This window comes from Stegostoma tigrinum, chromosome 14, assembly GCF_030684315.1.
Source record: "Stegostoma tigrinum isolate sSteTig4 chromosome 14, sSteTig4.hap1, whole genome shotgun sequence".
NCBI classification, from domain to species: domain Eukaryota; kingdom Metazoa; phylum Chordata; class Chondrichthyes; order Orectolobiformes; family Stegostomatidae; genus Stegostoma; species Stegostoma tigrinum.
Window position 1 is genome coordinate 27598273 of NC_081367.1, and position 24019 is coordinate 27622291.

At 38.3% G+C, this 24019-nt stretch overlaps 2 protein-coding genes across 2 annotated transcripts in view; both read right to left on the bottom strand.

Annotated features, from left to right (window-relative positions):
* LOC125457967 (ADP-ribosylation factor-like protein 14) overlaps positions 1-24019 on the bottom strand; it is a 124216-nt gene that overhangs the window by 54745 nt on the left and 45452 nt on the right. The window lies entirely within an intron of this gene.
* ppm1lb (protein phosphatase, Mg2+/Mn2+ dependent, 1Lb) overlaps positions 15434-24019 on the bottom strand; it is a 178122-nt gene continuing 169536 nt past the window's right edge. Inside the window, exon 4 of the mRNA XM_048542139.2 lies at positions 15434-22253. Coding sequence (XP_048398096.1) covers positions 21907-22253 — 347 coding nt within the window. The 3' untranslated portion in view covers positions 15434-21906. The remainder of the gene's footprint in view (positions 22254-24019) is intronic.

Consider the following 24019-nt stretch of genomic DNA (forward strand, 5'->3'; position numbering starts at 1 on the left):
CATGTTGACTTTGCTGGAGTTTTCACTCCAACTGTGCAATGCCAAATCTAAATGCACCACAAATCAGTGTGATTATTTTGAAATGTTATTTAAAAGATTTTATGTTAACATTTCTTGTTATGTTCAACAGCAGTAACTTGAGTTTGATTAATACAACTGAAGATGGGTTTATCACAAAAAAATGTTCTTCATCACACTGTTGAACTGCCATTTGTGAGTCTGCCAATTTAAAGTAATGGAACCATTTGTAATGTAGTACTCAGTTGCTTGACACATTTAGAAAAGTACAGTCAAGATATTTTAAATCATATTTTGTGATAAACACATTTTCAGTTGTATTTTGTTCATGTCCTTACACCAAAATGGTCAAATGAGACTTTGTTCAAAGTCCTGCAAATGAATGCAATCCAGGGAGACTGTAATATTGGCATTTACTGAAATGTGCTGCTATTGAAGACAGTTTGTGCTTTGAATTAGGCACAAATGACCATTGGTTATTTTTATTTCAGGCAAATTGCTCTGAAAGATCCAGTGCAATAGAATGAGAACTTCAGACCATTTACAAAATCTAACTCTGCTTCTAACAAACCACTAATAAGATCTGTCAATTATAAATTGACTGAAATCACAAAGCACGGTTCCAACGAGTTATCACTCATTCTTACTGTCCAATCCAGGCAAATTATCAAGTGTTGCAGAATGGGAATTTCAAATCCTGCATATGTGAAACTTAAATCAAGTGTTGCCATCCTTGAAAGCTGACTCAAAAATAATGCATCACCCTCAGAATAATGCCACACCCTCAGAATAAAAATCATGGTGAATCTCCACTAATTACAGCTATTAGATGAGGATCTTCAAATTGCACTCCTTTGCTTAGTTGACGAGTTTTACATTTTTAACACAGAATAAAAATTATACAATTTATGAAGAAACTGACAAGTACATCTGTGAAACCAGTAAATGGCTATGTATACAAAAACAGCAATTGATGCAGTCTAGCAATTTTGAAAAAGGGTCACTGGACCTGAAGCGTTAACTTTGATTTCTCGATACAGATGCTGCCAGCCCTGCTGAGGTTTTCCTTCAAATTGTGTTTTATTTCTGATTTCCAGCATACGTAGTTCTTTCAGTTTTTTGGTTTAATGGGTCAGTGTAGTCTTATTATGTTTTTTTTCTGTGCTATAAAATCATGAGGAAACTTACTGTAGGACAACAGGGCATGTTTACATTTATGTGATATTCCTATTTTTAACTGTGTTCATAAAACTGTAGCAGTTTTAAATGCATTCAAACAAATGCCTTTCAATGCAGTGAACATTCCATTCCATTCTGTTGTGCTGCCTACATGTGCAGGCCCATGAAAGTCATGTGATGACAAATTATTAGGGTTCAGACATGCTAGAAAATATTATCTGAAAAGGTAATATGTGTAGTTGCATGATGACTTTGCAGTAAGGAAAAATTCTAATTCTTTGAATAATCTAAATACTGTACAATTGCCCTATGAATATATGAAAAAGACTTTGAAGACTTTGCTTCAAGAGGAAAGGATCAATTGTAATTTTCTTTAATAAAAAAAACCAGTCCATGTGACCAGGTGACCCTTTACCTGGAAGTTACAAGTTGAGACTAGAAGTCATGAGGCTGGCAGCCACAGAGACCTGCAGGCACATGGAAGTTGAGCTCAAAGGAGAGGGTGAAGAGCATAAAAAAAACATTCAGAGACCAAAATGTGAACACAGAAACTTTTCTGTGAGAAAAGGAAACAAATCACTCTCAGAAAGAGTCAGTCTTTCTGACAGAAGTGGAGGCAGGAGTTCATGGAGATACTATGCCAGGCAGCTTTTATGTAAACTGTGGAATTTGTAAATATTTTAATGTTGTTTATTACATGTTTGATTTTCTAGTTTTTGACTTAGTGCCCAATAGGTTCTCTGTGTGTCTGAGGTTGACAATGAACTTGTAAGTATTTCTGTAGCCATGGTGATTTTTTAAAAACAGTTTTTGAGGCCTGACTTTAGAGTGAATGGGTTTTGTGCACCACAAAGGGACTTCTATTTACTTTAGCTGATTTTGCACTCCATCAATGTAATAATGGGGCCTCAAAGTTTGTTACAGTCTGTTGGATCAACTGGCTTTGCATTCATCTCAAGGGAAGCTCTGATAGCTGAAAGAATATGTCTTTGTTTTAGTTTTTACTTCTAGTGGAGCAATCCTGTGAAGTCCTAGGGAAAAAATATCACATTATAGAATAAAAATTGAATGAAATCCAGATGCTATAAATCGGAAACAAGAACAGTGGTTACTGGAAAAGCTCAGCTGCTCTGGCAGCATCTGTGAAGAGAAAACAGAGTTAATTTTTGGGGGTTGGTGATCCCTCCTGAGAACTGATGGTAGCTAGGAAAATGTTAATTTATATGCAGAAGATAGGGTTGGGGGGCTGAGTAAACGATAGGTGGGGTTGAAGCCCAAAGAGAGAGAAGAGCAGTTGGATAGATAAAGGAGTAGATTATGATCAGGGTAGGAGGCTGATTAGCTGTTAATGGAAACTGTTGGTGGCTAACAATAGATAGTCTGCTATTACACACTATGTAATAACAAGGCAAGTGTGTTGGGTAGGAGGTTAAGACTTGTGAGAGTTCTGGCCCTAAAATTACTGAACTTGATTTTGAGTCCTGAGGGCTGCAGGGCCCCCAAGTGGAAAATGAGGTGTTGTTTTTCCAGCTTTCACTGAGGTTCGCGAGAATACTAAGCAAAGCCTGAGACAAAGATGTTGTCCAGGGAAAAGGGTGGTGTGAGGAAGTGGCAGGCAACTAGAAGCTCAGGGTCTTTTTGGCAGGCAGAACGTAGATGTTCTGCGAAACGGTCAGCCAGTCTATGCTTCATTTCCCCGATGTAGAGGAGACCACATTGTGAGCAGTGAATACAGTAGCGTAGATTGTGTGAAGTACAGGTGAAGTGCTGCTTCCCCTAGAAGTTATGTTTGGGCTTTTGTATACTGAGGATGGAGGAGGTAAATGGCAGGTGTTACGCCTTTGGTTGCAGGGGATGATGCTGTGGTGCTGTGAGGGAGTGTTGGGAATGAAGGAAAAGTGGATCAGAGTGTCCCAGAGGGAGCGGTCCCTGTGGGAGGTGGACAAGGGAGGGAAAAGGGAGTATGTGTCTGGTGGTGGCATCCTGCTGGAGGTGGTGGAAAGTTTGTTTTTCTTTATTCATTCATTATAATTGCTAGAGGGTAGTTCAGAATCAACCACATTGCTTTAGGTCTGGAGTCACATGTAGACCAGATCAGGTAAGGATGACATTTTCCTTCCCTAAAGGACATCAGTGAACCAGATATTAGTCATTTTTCCAACAATCGACAATGGATTCATGGTCATCTCTGGATTCTTAATTCCAGATATTTATTGAATTCAAATTTCACCATCTGTCGTGGCAGAATTTAAACCCAGGTCCCCAGAACATTATCTCTGAGTTAACAGTTCAGCACGAATACCACTAGGCCATCACCACCTCCTGGCTGATGATCTTCTGGTAGTGGATACTGGTGGACAATAGGTAAGGACAAGTGGAACTCTGTTGCTGTTGCAAAGAGGGAATGAGGGCTCAAGTCTGGGAGATGGGTTGGGCTGAACTGAGGGCTCTGACAACACGGTGCTGGGGAGTTCTTGGTTGAGGAAGAAGGTGGATATTTTGGAGGTGCCCTGATCGAAGTTGGCCTCGTTGGAACATATGTGGTGGAGACAGAGGAACTGGGAGAATGAAATGAAGTCTTTATGGGAAGCAGGTTGTGAGGATGGCTAGATGGACGTCTGCTCCTGAGAAGGGAAGGTTATATAGTGAACTAGATGACCTTCCGGTGAGGAGTTATTGTTGACCCCAGACCAGACTGTTGGGATAAAACCCCAAATAGGTTACTCAAAGGTGGTAATGCTGAATAGCTCCAGAAAAAGCTATCTTCAGTTTCAGTTGAAAACTTGAAGTCACAGCTGACTTCCCCATACTCCAAAGTGTCAGAAACAGGGACTCTGTTATGAGTATTGTATGAGCGGCACCTAAGGAGTATTACAAAAAAAAAGTTTGTTTCTTTCCTTTAAACTTATCAATGAATGTTTTCGGATTAGTGGAATTATATGAAATTAAACTTACTTTTGCATGTTCGTGTTTAAAATCTTTACGTTTGTCTTATAAGTACAGTTTGGATTTTTCTATATTTATTTTCATTTCTTTTGTTAATAAAGGGTAATGTTTTTGTTAAGCAAGATCTGCATTGTTGTTTATATTTGAGCAGGAGATAACTTCAATAAAACAAAAAACAGTTCAAGACGTGATCAAAACAAAAACCGAAAGAACTGCGGATGCTGTAAATCAGGCACAAAACAAAGTTACTGCAAAAGCTCAGCAGGTCTGGCAGCATCTGTGAAAGAAAAGCTGACAAAATAAACGTTTTGGGTCTGGTGACCTTTCCTCAAAACATGATCAATCAAGCCAAGTTCATGTCTGCAACTTGGTTTGTCTAGTAATAACCTCAGTTGGAATTATAACACGGCAAGGGGCAGTGAGGCAGGGGTTATTGATTTGTTGAAAGGGAACTCTGGAAAGCTACACTGTCGGGATCGTCTGACCCGATGGAGGGAGGGTTAATAGCAGCTTGCCTTGTTGATGACACTTTGATGATACTCCTGAACTCAACTGTGAAAGCTGTTAATGACCAAGACTCCTGAATTACCTTATGTAAGTAAGCAATAGCATTTTGTGGAACAGTGTAGATGCATAGCACCATGTTTCTGCATGCTTGTAATTCATTGAGTCCCAACAGTGCAGGAAGAAACCATTCAGCCCATTGAGTCTGCATCAACCCTCTGGGAAGCATCCTGCTCAGCTCCCCACCCTGTAACCCCACATTTACCATGGCCAATCCACCCAAGGGGCACATCTTTGAATTGTTGGAGGAAACTGTAGCACCTGTTGGAAATCAACACCAAACATAGGAGAATGTACAAACTACACAGTCACCTGAAGCTGGAATTGAACCCATGTCCCTGGTGCTGAGAGGCAGCAGTAACCACTATGCCACCATGCTGCATAAGACTTTCCTTATTGTAGCCAAGTTTGCTGATGACATAAAGATAGAGGGGCAGTATGTGAGGTTAATACCACAAATCTAAAAGGGGATTTAGAAAGGTTTCACGTGTAGGGATGAAAAGTTGATGGATGATATTCTTTGAAAATGTGAGGCTGTTGACTTTGACAGAAATAATAGAAAAGCAGAATATTATCTGAAATGGAGACAGACTACACCATGCTCCAAAGAAAAGAGAGGAGTATCCTCATATATGAATCATGAAGTATGTAGGTATAGAAAGTAATTAGGAAGACAAAGAGATTTTTGCAAGGGAATGGAATATAACAGGGATGTTCTTGTTAGAACTGTACATAGGCTCTGCTTATACACAAGTATATCTTTAGTTTATCAGCCTTGGCATGAGATGGGAAAATTAGTGTTAAACAGAACCACAATAACCATAGACCGGAGGATACATTTGAGCATCATGCTCCTTAACTGAATCATTAAAAGAGTGTTTCTTTAGTTATCCCGTTGATCACATGCGTCCTACATGAAAAGTCCTTTCTTCAGGCTTGTTTGATTGCTTTCAATGATATACAGCATTCTCTGTGACAGTTTGAAAAAATGGTTACTGTGGGTCCTGTAGACACTCAGGCACCTTCTACCCTTCCCCTGTCATCCAACAACTTCCCCACGATCACCCTTGACCCACCCAATGTTATCTTTCTGTCTCAGATCACAGTGTATATCCAAACGGTTCTTTTGGATTCAATTAAATATAATTGAGAAGATTCGACAACAGCAAATTGCTTAAATATGAATGTTTATTAAGTAATAATAAAAATTTTAGCAGAAATAATAAATAGAAAAGAAAAGATAAAAAAAACCGATAAGTCTCATGTTCTTATGCCTGTTGGAGACCCCTCAATGAATGGCTGGCCTGGAGGCTGAGGTTCGCTTCTGGCACCATCCTGGTCCGAGATGAAGTTCAGTGACTTGGAATGAAACTCCCTCTTTCTTATATAATGTAACAAACAGCCAGCACAGAGAACAACAAATACAGAAGACAAAACTGGTGGCAAGTATATAAAACACAGCTGCAGACAAACAACCTGCAGATGTCATCTTTGGCTCAGAAAGGAATGTTCACAGGACTCATTCAAGGTCGTACTGCTTGTCAAGTATCATCATTAATTTTGCCAGCCTATTTTCCCATCCTTTACAATCTATTTTCTCACGCAGCTGTCACATATCAGCATTATCTTCCAGCCCTTCGGCCCATCGTATACACCTCCTCATAGAATCACTGTGTAGTTATGGCACAGAAGGAGGCCAGTTGGCCCATCACTCTTGCTTCAGTTGCACATCACTATAACCTCCTGTTAACCTCAAACCTTCACAATACCCTTGACCCAATAACAGCCACCATTTTCACACCTTCTCCCCTCCACTCCAGGTTTGTGACAGTTATGTGCTCACCGTGACACTAAGTTCTGTGCCATCTGTGCCTAACATTCTGTGATAGCCCTCTCAGCATCAAACATGAAGCCAGCCATGACCTGGCCATGGTCCCTGAACTTCCATCCTGCCTCAGAAGATCTCCTGCCCCCCCCTCTCAATGTCATTGTTCTTTCAGAGGCCAGACTTTAATCTCCTACTGTCTGGATGAACTCTATTTCTTTGTATCTGATTGTATAATAACATGTTGAAGACAGAAATAGTAAGAACTGCCAATGTTGGAGTCAGAGACAGCACAGTGTGGAGCTGGAGGAGCAGGAAAGCTGATGTTTCGGGTCAGGATCCTTCTTCAGAAAAATGATGAGGACAGAAGTTGTGGATCAACTTTGATCGTATTATAAATTGATAGCAAGACTGTCAAATTATAGCCGTGTGGAAAGATTTATAAGCAATGACGTTTGAACTAACAAAGTAAGCAGTAGTTAACACACCTTAACAGTTTATGAATGTTTAAAAATTTGAACTAGATTTATCTTGTAAACTTCTCAAACGTCTGCAGATTCCTCATACTTTGGTGATCTGGTTGGTAGCACTTTGATGATAGAATCCCAGTTTGGGACACATCTTTCTCTCTGGACCTTTCTTTCCAATGCATTAAACATGGATTTGACTTCCTTCCTTGCCTCAGAGTTAGGGACACTATCACAGTGCTGCAAGAGCCATTGAATATTTGCAATTTATCTGCTCCAGTAAATCTACCATCATGCATCACCTTCCCTCCTTTCTTATAACCAAGTTTATCATTTTCCTATTTTACAAATCATTTGAGCAGATTGACCGAAACCTGAAGCTCATCTTGGACCTTCTCATCTAATATTAGCTGTTAATTTACAAAACCTATAACATCTCTGACACATTCAAAAACTCTGTTTACTGGTTTTGACTCTTTCAATACGGTTCTGTGTAATTATGAGAAAATATGCAAAGTTCACTTTCAGTTTAAACTATGATACTTGAGGTTCAGTCTGTAGAACCTGAATACTTTTATGAGTCTATTTATTATTAAAAGAGTGGCAATGTCGTCAGACTAGTAATCCAGAAGTGCAGGCTAATGTTCTGGGAATGGAGGTTCAAATCCCATCATGGCAGATGGTAAAATTTGAATTCAATATGAAAAACCAAGCTAATGGCTATCCTAAAACCACTGTTGATTATTGTAAAAATAATCCATTGATATCATTAATGCAATTGACTGAAGGAACTCTGCCAGTTTACCTGGTCTGGCCCATATGGGACTCGAAAGCAATGTAGTTGACTCTGGGTTTCACAATTTTTAAACAAAAACTAGATTTATATGTCAGTTAAAAGCGTTGGCTGAATTCCCACATTGGGTGAGGTTACCCTGAAGGACTGGCCTACTCAACCTCTCCCTTGCCTGAGGCATGGTGACCATGGGTTAAACCACTGCCAGGTGTCTCCCTAATGAGAAAGTGAGCCTACAGTCTAATAAGACTATAATGACTTTACCCTATTTAATAATGAAAATTGAACAAAGTAAATACCTCTAACTTAATGTTTTAACTGAAAAATCCACATGCTAGGAGTCCAATTTTAATTTTATTTCTTCTTTGCCTCCCAGATAGCTCCATAAGAAATTTTGAAGATTCACTCACTTCTGCTTGACCAACCAAAAGGAATGCCACAGCCTTCTGAAAGTCACTTTGACTTTTGGTCAGTGGTCAGACATTCTCCAAGGTACTGTTTGGGGAAATTTAGATTTTTAGACTCTAAAGTGTTAAATGACACTTCCACTCTAGAAGTAGAAAGCATGTTTTAACATTTTGTGGAATGAACCTTACACAGCTTTGAGACTTGTGTTAATATAACTCTTCTAGGCACTGGTGTAAACAAGAGACATTGTTAATGAAATCATTCTAAGAAGGCTTTGAGGGAGACAGTGTAAGACAGTCACTGATAAAGGAAGAGACAGCAGGGTGAGACTGATTGTTTACTTCCTGAATGGGTGAAGGAGACCTTAACACATTAACCTATGACACAGAAGGGACATTTGTTTTATTTGCTATCTACGAAGGAAGATTGGAATGCAGATAAAAGGATGCCGATATTATGAAGATAATCAACTCTTCTGTATGCTTTAGTGTTTTGCTTCAGTCTAATAACTGAGGAAGGTCTCTTTGTGCTGCTCAAATAAAATGATCATAAAAAATATGTACTCAATCTGCAGCAGTTCATAATCGAAAAAATCAAGGCAACATATAACATCATGAACAGGACATTCATCTTGACCTATTGGAGCAGCGCCACAAAACAGGTAAGTACATTTCATTTGCCATCCATAGTTAATGTAAAAACCCGACCCAAGACACTTGGGTCATAGAATCATGTAGCACAGAAACAGATCCTTTGGTCCAACAAGTCTATGCCGACCAAGTTTCCCAAACTAAATTAGCCCCACTTACCTGCATTTGGGCAAATATCCCCTTAAACCTTTCCTATTCATGTACTTATCCAAACGTCTTATAAATGCTGTAATTGTACCTGCATCTACCACTTCATCTGGCAGTTCATTCCACATACGAACCACCCTGTGTGTGAAGAGGTTACCCTTCAGGTCCCTTTTAAATCTTTCTTGCGTCACCTTAAAAATATGCCTTCTAGTTTTGAACTCCCTTATCCTGGTGAAAAGATCTTGGCTTATCTAAGGCCCCTTTTTTTTATAAACTTCTATAAGTTCACGCCTTCAACCACCCAATGTCCAGTGGAAAAAGGTCTCAGCCTTTCCGCCTCTCCTTACAATGAAAACTCTCCAGTCTCAGTAACATGCCTGTAAATCAGCTTTGCACTCTTTTCAGTTTAATAACAGCCTTCCTATGTCAGGACAACCAGAATTGCATGAAGTACTCCAGTCAGTGATAAGGGAAGTGATAGCAATGTTCAGGGCGAGATTGGATGTTTACTCCCTGACTGCGTGTTGGAGAACTTAATGCATTAACTTTGACACAAGGGACATTTTTCTTATTTGCTGTGTATGGAGGAAGATTGGAATATGGACAAGTGGCTACTAATAGCATAAAAATAATAAACTCTTGTGTAAACTTTAAAGTTTTGTTTCAGTTGAATAGCTGAGGCAGATCTCTCCTTGCATTGCTTGAATAGAATAATCATAAAAGCCTATACTCAGTCTCTAATAATTGATTACTTAAAAATCAAAACAGCTGTATGAAATTTCAAAGGAATACGCCCATTAACCTTTGAGTAGGTGAATGTCCACTTTCAAAGATCTCATGACTGTGAATTCTTAAGTTCAAATATGAAACCCTGGTACCTGTCTGCTCCCACAGTTGAGTTTAAAAGTGAGCCACTGGTCAGTTTGGGAGAAAGTGGTCATCAACTTTGTTATTTGCTATATGTGGGCATGACTGAAATGCCTGCAAATCTTTACAAGACAGCCCATATTGTGCGTGTTATCCTTGCTTCAAATTGGAAAATACCAGAAAATTCAAAATAACAGTTGTGGGGTGAAAATTGAGACAAATTACTAATGCAAATTTAGCACATTACGGCTGAAAAGAAAATGTCAATTTATAAGGTGAGAATATGCAAAAAACATGATTTGTGAGTTTAGGCATTACAGTTCCCTTACATGCTGGATTGATTTATGCAATACAATTTATAGTGAAATCATTTGTGCTGTACCCTGTCATTTGGAAACATCATCACTGAAGTGGCATAATAGCTGACACTGAAAGACTGTCTGCAATAACGAGAATGTCCGAAGCCGATGTCAGCAATGAAATGAGAATCAGATTAGTAACTGGATTAAATAATCCCTGTAGCTATTCTTTTGATGGATTTATACCAATGGCTAAACCACTACTCATTTCTTTTTGGGCGAACAAAACAGGGAGAATGAGGATGGGTGGAAATGTAATTATTGAATGTAATTCCATATTTAAAACTCTCCTGAGCACTGTTTTCATGGCTACCCATACTTTGATTGCCCAGACATTGTTGGTTGGCTTTTTATTAAGGCATTCACCAGTAATGTTTTTCAAACGAGTACCAGCTGATACTTGAGTTTTTTTGCTTTATTCTTTCATGACATGTGGTTGCTGCTGACAAAGCCAGCATTTGTTGCTCATCTCTAGTTGTTTTTGAACTAAGTGATTTGCTGGACCACTGCAGAAACATTTAAGAGTCAACTACATTACCATGGGTCTGGAGTCACATGCAGGCCAGACCAAGTAAGCTTTGCTAAAGTAGATTAGTGAACCAGATGGATTTTTAATGATAATTGATGATCATCTCCTGTTCACTATTACTGAAAGTATCTTTCAATCCAGATTTTATTACATCTGGTTGTTTGTCTCTCCTGAATGGTCACAGTTTGTGTTTTTATAGCATCAGGCATTGAGGAGAGGCAGTGATTTTGAAACAATATTGTTGGACTAGTAACCCTTACCTTTAATAACCATTACCCCAGATAATATTCTAATGTTGTGCCTTTGTTTAAGAAGGGATATAAAGAAAAGCCTGGGAACTATAGATGTGTGAGTTTAACTTTGGTAGTGGGTAACCTTTTGCAAGTGATTCTGAAAGATAAGATTTATATGTATTTGGATAGGCAAGGAATGATTAGAGGAAGTCAGCATGGTTTTGTGTGAGGTAAATTGTGTCTCACAAACTTGATTGAGTCTTTTTTTAAGGAAGCAACTAAGAAGATTGATGAGGACAGAGCGGTGGATACTGTTTACCGAAACTTTAGTAAAGCCTTTGACAAGGTATTGCATGGTAGACTAATTAGTAAAGTTAGATCACAGGATTCAGGGTGACCTTGCCAGTTGGATACATATTTGACTTAATGGCAGAAGACAGAGAGTTATGGTAGGAGGTTGTTTTTCAGACTGGATGCCCGTGACCAGCGGTGTTCCATAGGGATCGCTATTGGGTCCACTTTTCTTTGTGTTTATATAAGTGATTTGAACAAGAATATAAACAGCATGATTGTGAGCTTGTGGATGACACCAAAATTAATGGTTTTATGGACAGTAAAGAAGGTCATCTAAGATTACAAGGGGATTTTGGTCAATTGGGTCAATGGGCTGAAGAGTGACAGATGGAGTTTAGTTTGGATAATTGCAAGGTGTTGCGTTTTGGTGAAACAAATAAGGACAGGACTTATACAATTAAATATTGGGCCTGGGGTAGTGTTCTAGAATAGAGAGACCTTGGGATTCAGATATGTAATTCTTTGAAGTTTGTGTCACATATAGATAGGTTGGTTAAGGTGTTTACTACACCAGCATTCATTGCTCAGACCTTTGAGAATAGGAATTGGGACATTATGTTGAGGTTGTACAAGCCATTGGTGAGGCCTCTCCTGGTGTACTATAACCAGTTTTAGTTGCGCTGTTATAGGAAGGATATTATTAAGCTGGAGAGGGTTCAGAAGAGAATTCCCAGGATGTTGCTGGGAATGGAGAGTTTGAATTATAAGGAGAAGCTGTAGAGGTTGGGACTTTTGGAATTGGAGCGTAGGAGGTTGAGGTGTAACCTTATAGAAGTTTATAAAATCATGAGGGGTATGGATAATTACAAGACAACGATGCACATTTTTAAGGTGAGAGGAGACATATTAAAAAGATATGAGGTGCAATTTTTTTTACACAAAGATAGTTTATATGTGGAATGAACTTCTAGAAAATGTGATGGATACATGTACAGTTACAATGTTTAAAAGACATTTAGATAAGTGCATGAATAAGAAATGTTTGGAGGGATATGGGCTATGTACAGGCAGGTGGGACTTTTTAGTTTGGGCTTATGGTCCATATGGACTGGTTGGACTGAAGGGCCTGTTCCTATGCTACATCACTCTATGAATCCCATCATGGAAGATGATGAAATTTGAATTAATTAGAAAAAAGTAACAGTCCACTGACAACCATGTAACCACTGCCTATTCTTCAAAAACGTCATCTTTATTAATGATCTTCAGGGAAGGAAATTTATCACCTTTACCTGGTTTGTCCTACTTGTGACACCAAACCCACCTGATCATGGTTGATTCTTAACTGCTGTCTGGAAATTAAGTGTGGGCAATAAATAGTAGCGTACACTGTGAAAATCCTTGCCCCATGAACATAAAGAAAAATCGCTTCATGGCCAAAATATAAGTTATATTGGTTTGATGTTAATGATGGTCTTATTCCTCCCCTTTAGTATTAATCGAATGTTTGATCGACCTTTCATTGTGAAGACTGTTGCAAAATATCTGACTAATTCATCTACCACTGCCTTGTTCCCCATAACTATCTTCCCAGATTAATTTTCTGAGGTGTCGATGCTCACTTTCACCATTTTATATATCTTAAGAAACTCTTATTGTCAGACTTTATATTCCTTGCTAGTTTGCCATTGTAGATAATTTTCTCTCTCTTTATTACCTTTCCAAAATATTTTGAAGAAGCATCACTGGGCTGGATGATACATTGACTGTGCTTTTCCCCACAGATGCTGCTGGATCTGCTGAGTTTTTCAGCAATCTCTGTTTTTGTTTCAGATCTTCAGCATCAGCAGTCCTTTGTTTTATTTTCATCTAAGAAACTTATGTTTCGATAGGATGTCATTCTTCTAAATTCCCATGGGTACAAGCCCAACCCATTCATCTGACAGTCCATCAAAACATGGTATCAACCCAGTGAAGCTTCTCTGGCCTGCCTCTGAAGCTATTATATCTTTCCTTAGATAACAGGCCTGAAACTGTTCACAGTATTCCAGCTCTGGTCAGACTAGTGCCATGTATAGTTTTAGCAAAACCTTCCAATTTTAATATGTCATTGTCTTTGAAACAAAGGTCAACATTCCATTTGCAATGGAGCTGGTTGATCCTGGACATTTAGGTGGTTGCGTTGGAACCACATGTGTCTGGATGGGCCACCCATGCTAAGGGTCTTCTTGCAAATTTACCCTCTTCATTCAGTTATGATGGGTGGAGATGAACGACCAGGCCACTTCTTGGGTGTCTGAGAGGAGATTTCTGGTGCGTCTGTGTATGGTTCCTCCTCCAGTTTGGTACCTCCTGGACCTACCTTGTCCCTTTGTGAGGATTGAGCACCTGGAGTGTGTGTCACGTTCCCTGACCTGAAGACCAATGGCTGGTTGTGTGGACGTCTCCAGCAGACTCTGAGGTTGCATTGCTGGCTCTCTATGGCAGCCACCAACCTGTCCATTGAGGCAGACAGATGTTTGGATGATTTGCTGCATTGTTGCAGCTTCTGGGCAATGAGGGCCATTGTGTCACACACGATTTTCAGCCATTTCTGTTTCTCCCTGTGCATGTTGACAAAGTTCCTGATTGCTGACACTACTGGGTCCTCACCTGCCTGGGATTGAGCAGGTACCTGGTTTCTGGCAGTGCTCTGAGTGCCAGTGGCTTAGGGCATTTTTTCCTCAGCCAGCTGTGTAGCTGCCACAGTGAGATGTTCACCAGATTGTGATCCCAAATTCTCAATGCTTTATATTCCCACCAACATGTCTGAGCTGTGTAGCTGCCACAGTGAGATGTTCACCAGATTGTGATCCCAAATTCTCAATGCTTTATATTCCCACCAACATGTCTGAGCTGGTGGAAGTTATGGGAAGTTCACGAGGTAGCCTTGCTAAGCTTCCTCTGAGGCGTCAGTACTCTCACCCCCAGATGTCCAGGGGTGGCTTTTGGCAGAGCCAGGTGTTTCTCTGTAGAGGTAGAGGGGATGCTGGCTGCACATGCAAGTCACAAGAGATAGAAGGCGTCATAGCCATGGTTACAAGTGATGTGCTTGAATGAGACTGATTTGGGTGTAGTGCCAGCGTTTGTGTGAGGCAGCTAAGAGTGTGGCATTTAAACTCAGGCAGCAGAAGAGGTCATTGACCTTCTTGCAGCACTGCTGGGTCATCCTTCTGGATTGTGGCAACCTCGGACTGATTTGCTAGGCCCTGATGTCATGACCTTCTTAATGGTCCTCCAAGAGCAGGTCTTTTTTCCCTTGCACCAACTCTTTGACCAGGACCTCCAGATCCCTGTTGGTGAATCATGGTACTATTTTCTCCTTTGCAGAATTGTTCACAATTTAACCTTGAGCAGGCAGGGCATCTTTGAAATGCCAGTGCTCATCTGGGTGCACAGTAACCTTGTAAACTGGCACAGCCAGAAGGAATGTTAGACTTTCCGTGGGTATCTGCTCAGTAGCAAGTTTTTCTGGGAATGTTGTATGTTAAGATGGGGCTGGAATAGGACTTGAGGGACACCAAGGGGTGGAGGTGGGTTGTTAATGAGATGAATTTGGTAAGATACAGTTGAAAAAAACACTCTAGGCCACATAGCAGAAATCCCTTCAGAAAACCTTATGCAACTTGGACTCAGCCAAAAATAGTATGATTCAACCAAATGTCCTTTCTTCCTATTTTCTTTGTCCACTTAATGCTGATTAATTTCGAAAGAGCTGAAGATAGCTTTTTTAAAAAAGCTGAGTCAAAAATCAACCAATTGAGCAACGGAGGATATATTCACTTTCCAATTTGTTCCAGCACAGTGATGTACTAGAGGATGAATGGGTCAGTGACTGACTGGAAAAGGATGCTGGAAAAGGTGTGAAATTTGATGGATCATGCAGGAAGCTTCCAACCAGAGGCAGCAATTCTGTAATACAGAAGGGAAGCACCAGGAAAGAGAATATTTAAATTTTTCACTCAGGGACCTAAAATCAATCAATTACCTCCGAGAAATAATGACAGAAAACACAAATTTGTGCACGTGAATTTGTGGTATATCTTCAATTAAGATAATCATTCTCTATGTCTCCATAAAAATCCTATCACACAAACGAGTCATTCAATTCAAAATTAGAAATCCATATTTTTATTTTATTGTTTGCACAACACAACTGCTTGCCCATATTTTCAGTAGTTTGACACTTTCTGATGTTCATCATCACAGTGTTTTACATATAGTTAGTATTATACATAATCATTTCACCAGTTCTATCTAGCCACTAACTTTTGTAATGTAATTCATGTCCTGGAATCATGTACTGTACAATTTAAGCATACAAAAGATGACACTTCATTGCCCAGTACGAAACTAAGACAATATGGTTTATTTACATCCAAAACACCGTGTTAGATTCATTACTTGCAGTCTGTACTGTCTCCTAGAGACAAATATAGAGCCATGCAGGTCTTCAGAACCTAAAACAAGAAATTATTGTATATTTTAACCATATTTATCCTAGACTCCATGTTCAGATTCATTAAACAAAAGTACTTTTTAAACAATAAATAAAATAGGATTTAAAATAAGGCAACAATATAAACAAAATTAAAACAAGTTGATAAAAATATAGGAAGACCCAACTGTCCTTCTGTTCAGAAGCTTCTGGGCTTTGGATATTATATTTTCAGCCATGATAACGCACTGACCAATGCACCCTTGACATTAAATGTACTCTCTTCATCATGCAGTATTTCCTTCCCCAAATCCAATGAACATATGACGTTACAAATCAGAGTGCTTTGAGTTAAGACAGAGGTTTTTAAAATTGGCATGCTGGCATCCCATCTCACAGTGGCAATAAACAAAGAAAATAACCTATTTTTACTGTTTTGAATCTGTCCTATTCACATGTTCTTTATGTTAAAAGACATAATATAGGATAAGTATATGCAAAGCCATCCTATCATAGAGATATGTGGTATACAATATGAATTGACACTTATTTATCATCTGTTGACTGGGAAGCAGTTTGTAAAAGTATAGGGGAAATCTTGGATTTTTACTGCCTATGCATTATCTGGATGGTGCTTAAAAAGATAATGTGGGTGGAGTAGAATACATGTCCATGAAAGCAGACACCAGTTTTACAAAGAATTAGGCAGTCTCTGGTTATGTGTGTGCAATCCTCCTTGCCTGATTTTCTTCCTGCACTCTGTCCTGTAATGCTTATGATGCATAGGCGAAGACAAATCTCTATGCTTCTGTGACAAGCTCTGAATGAATCTAGTTCTAAAGAATAAGGTGCTCAGCACATAGTATTCAGAAAGAAACTCGAGAATATATCTGATGGAGTACGCACTTCGAAATTGTGGTAAGGTTTGAGTCTGTGAAGGTTGAAATGTAAAACTAACTAATGAAATACTGTATGTGCCATGTGATACTTTTTTAAACATAGTACAAACACTGTGTTTTAGTATGTAATAATTTAAATACAATGCACTGTGCAAATGGTGAAATCGGTTACATACCAATTATTTACCATCTGCTATTTTCACAGAGAGAGGAGAATTTACTCAGCCAGTAATCACACCAAAGAACCATCACATGCATGTGTATCAACAGACACAAATGATACTTAAAGTAGGGAGTTGTGCAAATAGATACAATTCAGATAATGTGAGTCTAATGAGGATGTGCGAAGCCAACATCCAGTAAAGAAGTGGTGACAATGATACTGACAGGCCAACTGATTCAGATGTAGCATATTGCATGTTCCTGCTGAATTGAAGGAGGTTTGTTTTCAAGTGGTGGCAATAACAGTAAAAGCAAATGGGCAAAAATGTAACTGTCAAATCCGATCCGTTCACTGAGTTAAAATTGGGCCCATTGAATTGCCATTGATTTCCTTCTGAGCAACACTAGGATGGTGTTTGATAGTGGAAGCAGAATATCCAATACCCAGATGGCAATATCAGATGTCTACAATTTTTTCACACAGAAGGATAATTGTCAAAAGCTGTACTATTGCTATAGAGCCTTTGAGCTTCAAGGTGTAACTTGCAGTTATTTTGGCTTCAAATTACTTGGAGATTAGTGACTGGCAGTGGGAGAGGTTTCCACTGTTTCATAACCACCCTGATCAGATATCAGCCATAATCTCCTAATTGAACCTGACTTCTCTGATGAAGGGTCTAGGCCCGAAACGTCAGCTTTTGTGCTCCTGAGATGCTGCTTGGCCTGCTGTGTTCATCCAGCCTCACATTTTATTATCTTTCCTTAGTGTTTGCTTCTTTACCAAAAGATGTAGCTGTGAAAGATTGCCTTGGGTAATTAGCACAAATTGTGAACTACCTTCTTAGGTATTATTGGAGTTGCACTCTCCAGGCAAGTGGGGAGAATGTCATCACATCCTTAATCTATGCTTTGTGGTGGTGGCCAGGCTTTGGGGAAAAATTAGCAGGTGAGTTACTTCCTGCAAAATTCCCTCTCACCAGTTCTTATAGACACAGAATTTACATAGCTTATCCTGTTCAGTTTCTTGTCAATGGTAATTCACAAGATGTTGATAAAGGAGGATTCAGCAATGGCAATAACTCGAAATGTCAAAGGGAGATGGTTAGATTTGTTTTTGTTGGAGATGGTCATTGTCTGACAGTTGTGTGACATCTACATTACTTATCACTTATCAGTCCAGGTCTTGCTGCATATAGACCCAGAGGGCTGCAGTATCTGAGGAGTTGAGAATAGTACATAATATTGTTCAATCATCGGTGAACATCCCCAGTTCTGAGTTTATGATGGAGGCAAGGTCACTGATAAAACAGCTGAAGGTAGTTGGGCCTAGAGACCACCCTGCGGAATTCTTTCAGCAACGTCCTGGGACTGAAGTGATTGACTGCAAATGACCACAACCATCTTCCCTTGTTATAGATTTGATTACAACCAGTGGAAGGCTTTTCTCCTGATTTCCAATGACCATAGTTTTCTGAGAACTCCTTGATGCTCACTCTCATCTGTCTCCTTGAACTTAATTCTTGTTCATTTTTGGACCATTGCTATATTGTGGACAGAAAGTGAGTAACTTGATAAAACCCAAACTGAATGTTGTGAAACACCTGTCATCAATTTACTAATGCTTATGCATATTCTGAGAGGGCAGTAATTTACTGGGTTGATTATTTTCCTGCTTTTTGTGGAGGGTATATATCTGGGCAATTTTCTAGTTTCAAGTAAATGCCAGTGTTGTAACTAATTCGGAGCAGCTTGCTTAGGGGTGCAGATATGTCTGCAGCAAGTCTTGTGTGCTAGATTGAAAAGTTGTCAGGCGCCATAACCTTTGAAGTATCCACTGCCTTTACCACATCATACCCTGCTCAAAATTTCAGAAATCAACTCAAACTTTAAGCAAGGACAAACAGAGATTCATCTCAATTTGAAATGATGCTTCAGAAATTCCCTGACATTTCTTCATTCATTATCCCTACTCACATCAGACCTATCATTTGTAAAATAATCATCTTTGAAATAAACATTGTAGCTGGATAATATTGCTCATTACCTTTATGAACCCTTAACAAGTTCATCTCAAGTTTTTCTCTGCATTTGAAAGCATTTCAGATGGGTGGGAATGCTGAGATCATGAATAATTAACCAACTGTTACTTTTTGTGCATATCTGCTTTTTTATCCCTGTTCATTAGCAAAGGAATTCCTGAAATTTTCTTAAATAACAATACTTCATACTTTTAGAAGACTTCCAATATTGCACGTTAGAATTCTCCTACATTTTCCTACACTCCTATGAATAGATGTAAAAGTGATTACTTTGGGAATTGTTAATAATCAGTTGTACAATTAGAACTAATTCAGCCAACATTTTTAGGAATAGTGCACCAAGAGCAATCCATTGCTTCATTGTACAATCTTAAAGTTGTTTTTGTTAAGCTTACTGAACAAGTTTGTGGCCAAAGCTGGACAAGTTCAATCATCATACATCCACTTAAGGTGGGTCTTTCAAATTTTATACATACTAGAAGCTGCTACATGATACAAATATTATGTCTGTTTTGATGTAAATTTAACCATGACTATGTATATTTACTTTGCATTTTGAAATGGGTCAGTTAGTATTAAGATTTTGTCCAATTCACTAATTTTAATGAAAATGTAATTGAGACATTAAGCAATTGATCATATTCACATTTACTTTTTACCTAAAATTTAAGAGGTGAAAGAAGACATAGCCCTATTATTACTATGTTTCTTAGTAAAGCTATTTCGTTGATGAATTCTAAACAAAATCTTAAATAACCCTTGAAATTGTTGCTATGGATAGTTAACAGCGTTCTGATTCCAAGTTCATTCAGCTGGTTTTAGCAATACATCACTACTGTTTATCTTAAATTATTCTTTTAATAGCAAAACTGAGCTGACTGGATAGAGGCTTTACTTTGTAATTTCATGGAACATGTATCATGCATTTACTGTAAGGTGCAAGACCTTGAGCACTCAGAAGATGCTTGATTAATGATTCCCTTCCTTACATTTGCAGTTTCAACCCACATATTTAAGCTACTCATAATGTGACACCATATAACTTAAATAAGATAGTTCATATTCTTTTGAGGTAGCAGAAAACTGAATAATTTCTTTGTTAATAATCAGTATAATTTTGTTGCACCTAAGATTTTGTACCTAGATACCTTTGTACCTAAAATGGTGCCAGGAATGGAGACTTTGTACACTTTTCACTACACTCCAGCACTTGAGAACACATGACAATAAATCTACTTCTAATGTTTAATACTTGTTTTATAAATTTGTACTGTATCATAATTACCACTGGATGGGACACCTCAGGTCAAGATTTATCTTTGTTTGTTTCTTTATTTAAAGTGTATGACTCTGACATAATGATCAGTAGATGATATATGAAAGCATTTAAAATTTGCAATTCTTGTTGTATTTAAATGTTACATTGTTTATTCTGATATTTTTCTTAGTTATTAAATCAACATGCTGAGTTTGATATTTGTTCAATGTCCGTTAGGTATTTTTCAGCACAGTATTTGTTACATGAAAAAATATAAATCATTTATGGGGAATTTACTCTGAATTTGCTGAGTAAATACTTTGTCACACCACTGACTGTGTAGATATTACTATGAAACAAAATTTCTTGATCATATAAAAGGAACCCCTTTGCCCTAACAGTAAAGAGGGATGCAAATTTGAATGCTAGCCTAACTTTTCACTGACTTTTTAACCAGTTACATCTAGCTAGTGAAGTGGAATGCACCATCTGCATACAACAAAGTTGGATCTCAGCAGAGAATAATGATACACGAACCGATTAGCACAATGTGGAGATCTTCATAGTCTAAGTCCTACACATAGGTAAGAGAAATTGGATAGGATCTGATTGATGACTTGCTTCGTCCTACTATTCAGAACAAATTGTTAGCATTGCCATCATGAAAGGACTCGTCCAAAACTTGCCACTTTGGCAAACATGCCAATCAAAAGTAGAGTTGTGACTGACTGACAATGATCTGTGAGTCTTACTAAGAAAAAGAGATCTTTCATTTAAAATGTGCAGGTGGTACGACTGACCATGCATAAATTCACTAATGTCTGAGAAAGCCACTTCAAATATTTATAGAGTAAATATAGGCAGATCACATCGGGGTAATGTTGGCTTTGAGCAAAAATGCTAAAGGGGAAATGTCAAATTGGCTGCAAGTTTTACATCTTCCATGATATTAACTTCTGTTAATTGAAAATCATTACTGTAGACTCTCGAACACAGCTTGAATTTGGTGACTGTGAAGGTAAGATCTGGTCGGCAGAATGTATTCAGACATTTTTTACCCAGAAGTTGTTGACCATTGTCAGCTAATCACAAAGAAGCAATGAGGGAGACCCCAGAGACAAGTTCTTAAGTTACACCACCCTATCATCCTCTTCGAAGAAATGATTAATAACTTATGGTGCCTATGCTAAGAGTGAGCTATAAAGAGGATATATTCCAAATAACTATGTTTTTGTTACATCAACTGTTCATATGCAATGTGCCTAAGAATTTATGTTGTAAGTTATGCAGACACATTTATTTTCCTTTTCATACAGTATATTAAAATAATTCTTCTTTTGTCAGGGTTAGTTAAATCTATTTTTTTAAATCCACAGTTACTCAATGAATGTCTTCTCAGTAGCTGTTCTATTGGTTATGGAAACCACTGAATCAGCAGCAAGGAACCTGAATGTTAATTAGTTTTTGCTTTATTGCTTAAATTGGCTATTCTTTATAAAATTGTTGATCACAATTAGTTTAGCATTGTAGCATAAGATTTGCACTGTGCATTGTATTATATATAATAGAAATATTAGAAGAGATTTTGAAAATGATTAAAGATAAAAAGGATGATATTTTGACCTCAGCCCATTAAAATGAATGTGCAGCTACTTGGTTTGTCCAATTCTACAAGCCATCTAGCACTGACCATTCGGATGTAAATATCATGACCTTTACTATTGTTATCACACACATTGCTAACATTTGCACAGTATTACTTGAAGAACCTTGCCCTCGAGCTCAATGTCATTCACTGGTCTTCTGTCTTACTGTTGTTTCTGAATTTTACCACCATGACAGTTATGTTATCAGGACATCCTCTGTAGAAAGACTGCAGAACAATGCTCTTTGCACCAAAGTGTGGCTCGTCAAGACGTTCTTTGATGAATCTTACAGCTTCTTCATTGCTGAAAGCATCCCAGAGACCATCTGAGGCCAATATCATGAACTGTGGTTGTAGTTTATCCAAGTCAAAAGACAGGATATCAGGGTCAGAGATGACGACTTTGAGGTTTTTAAGAGGGTAATCTCCTAGAGAACGAGACATTGCCAAAATTCCTTGGACCCTCCATGAACCATTGAAACTTATGAAACCACCTATAACAAAATAAAGCATGTATATCCTTAAAATGTGTTTCTATATTGTAATAACATTTTTCCATTGTATAATAGGAATAAATTTGTAATCTTATAATTATACCATGGAATCATGGATCAGAACCTAATATTGGTTCTTGATATCTATGCAATAATATAAAGCCACAGGATAAAAATAAAGCTTTTTTATTTCAACACACTTAAAATTTCAGTTACATTATGTAAATGATTGCAGTTACTTAATTCAGTCACATTTTTGGTTTTTGTGTAGATGTATAATGTTTACCATGTGTGTTTAGGAACATATGAACAGGGATAGGCCACTTAGTCCCTCAAATCTATTGTTCCATTGAATGACCTCATGGCTGATCTATGACCAAGCTCCATACACCCATGTCTATTATATTCTTTAGGGTAACAAAGTCTGTCAATCTCAGAATTAGAATTAACAACTGACATAGCATCAACTGCAGATATTTGATGCAAATTTCTGTATTTCTACAAGGTTATGTGGAGAAGTGTCCCCTAATTTTACCCCTGAAATATCCTAGGGCTATACACAATATGGTGCTATAATCTGGATTGCACAATTTAAAAGGCTGGAGGAAACTAATCCAATAATAACTTCCAAAAGACAGTTGAAAATACTGGGCGGGGAAACTTTGCAGAGCAATGGAGAAGATACAGAGGTGTTACATTGATTGAATAGTTCTTACCAAGAACAAGATGGCCTGAAAGGCCTTGGTTTCTGAGCTAGTCCTAGTCCAGGACTCTGAATCACTGGAAATAGTTTCTCCCTATTGGTCTTACCTGTTCCCCTTAATATCTTGAAAACTTGATAAATTTCCCATTGACCTTATAAATTCCAAGGACTAGTCTAAGATGTGATCCGTATTAATTAAACACTTTCAATAATCAATCAGTTAGGTTGATTTCAAGTAACTTGTTGATGATTTGATGGTAAGAAACAAAGAATAAACTTAAAATTTTACGTAACCTATTTAGTTTTTGAACAGGTTGAAAGTGCACATCTAATTTCAAGATACAAATATGTAAGCAATCATATTGGTAAAGGCCAAAAAGTCATTGTGCAGTATCCAAGCTTCAAATAGCTGATAGGTTTTTTACATTTGCAAACAATGGGTTTAATGCTTATTTTCGGACCCCACTGTAAGATTTGCCTACCCAGGTCTGCATGCAATGATTGAACAGTCTTAAAAGGACTAAGAGGACTATTAGGTTGCAACAATAGAAAAAATATCACCCAGAAACAGGTTTTTAAGGCCATTTCATTCTTGGAACAAGCTTTCCAATTGATGTAACTCTCCTGCCTCCTCGCCATCGTTCTGCAAATATTCCCCTTCCAGAATTTTTCAGTTGCCTCTTGGAAGTTATTATTGTATTAGTATTCTCCAGCCTTTGAGGTAGTGAATTCCAGAGTTTAGCAACATACTGTGGAAAAGAATTTCTCCTCATCTCACCTGTAGTTATAGAACATAGAACATAGAACAATACAGTGCAGAACAGGCCCTTTGGCCCTCAATGTTGCGCCGACCTGTGAACTAATCTAAGCCCATCCCACTACACTATCCCATCCTCATCCCTATGCTGATCCAAGGACTGTTTTTAATCCCCCTAATGTGGCTGAGTTAACTACATTGGCAGGCAGGGCTTTCTACGCCCTTACCACTCTGAGTAAAGAACCTGCCTCTGACATCTATCTTAAATCTATCATCCCTTAATTTGTAGCTATGCCCCCTCGTACA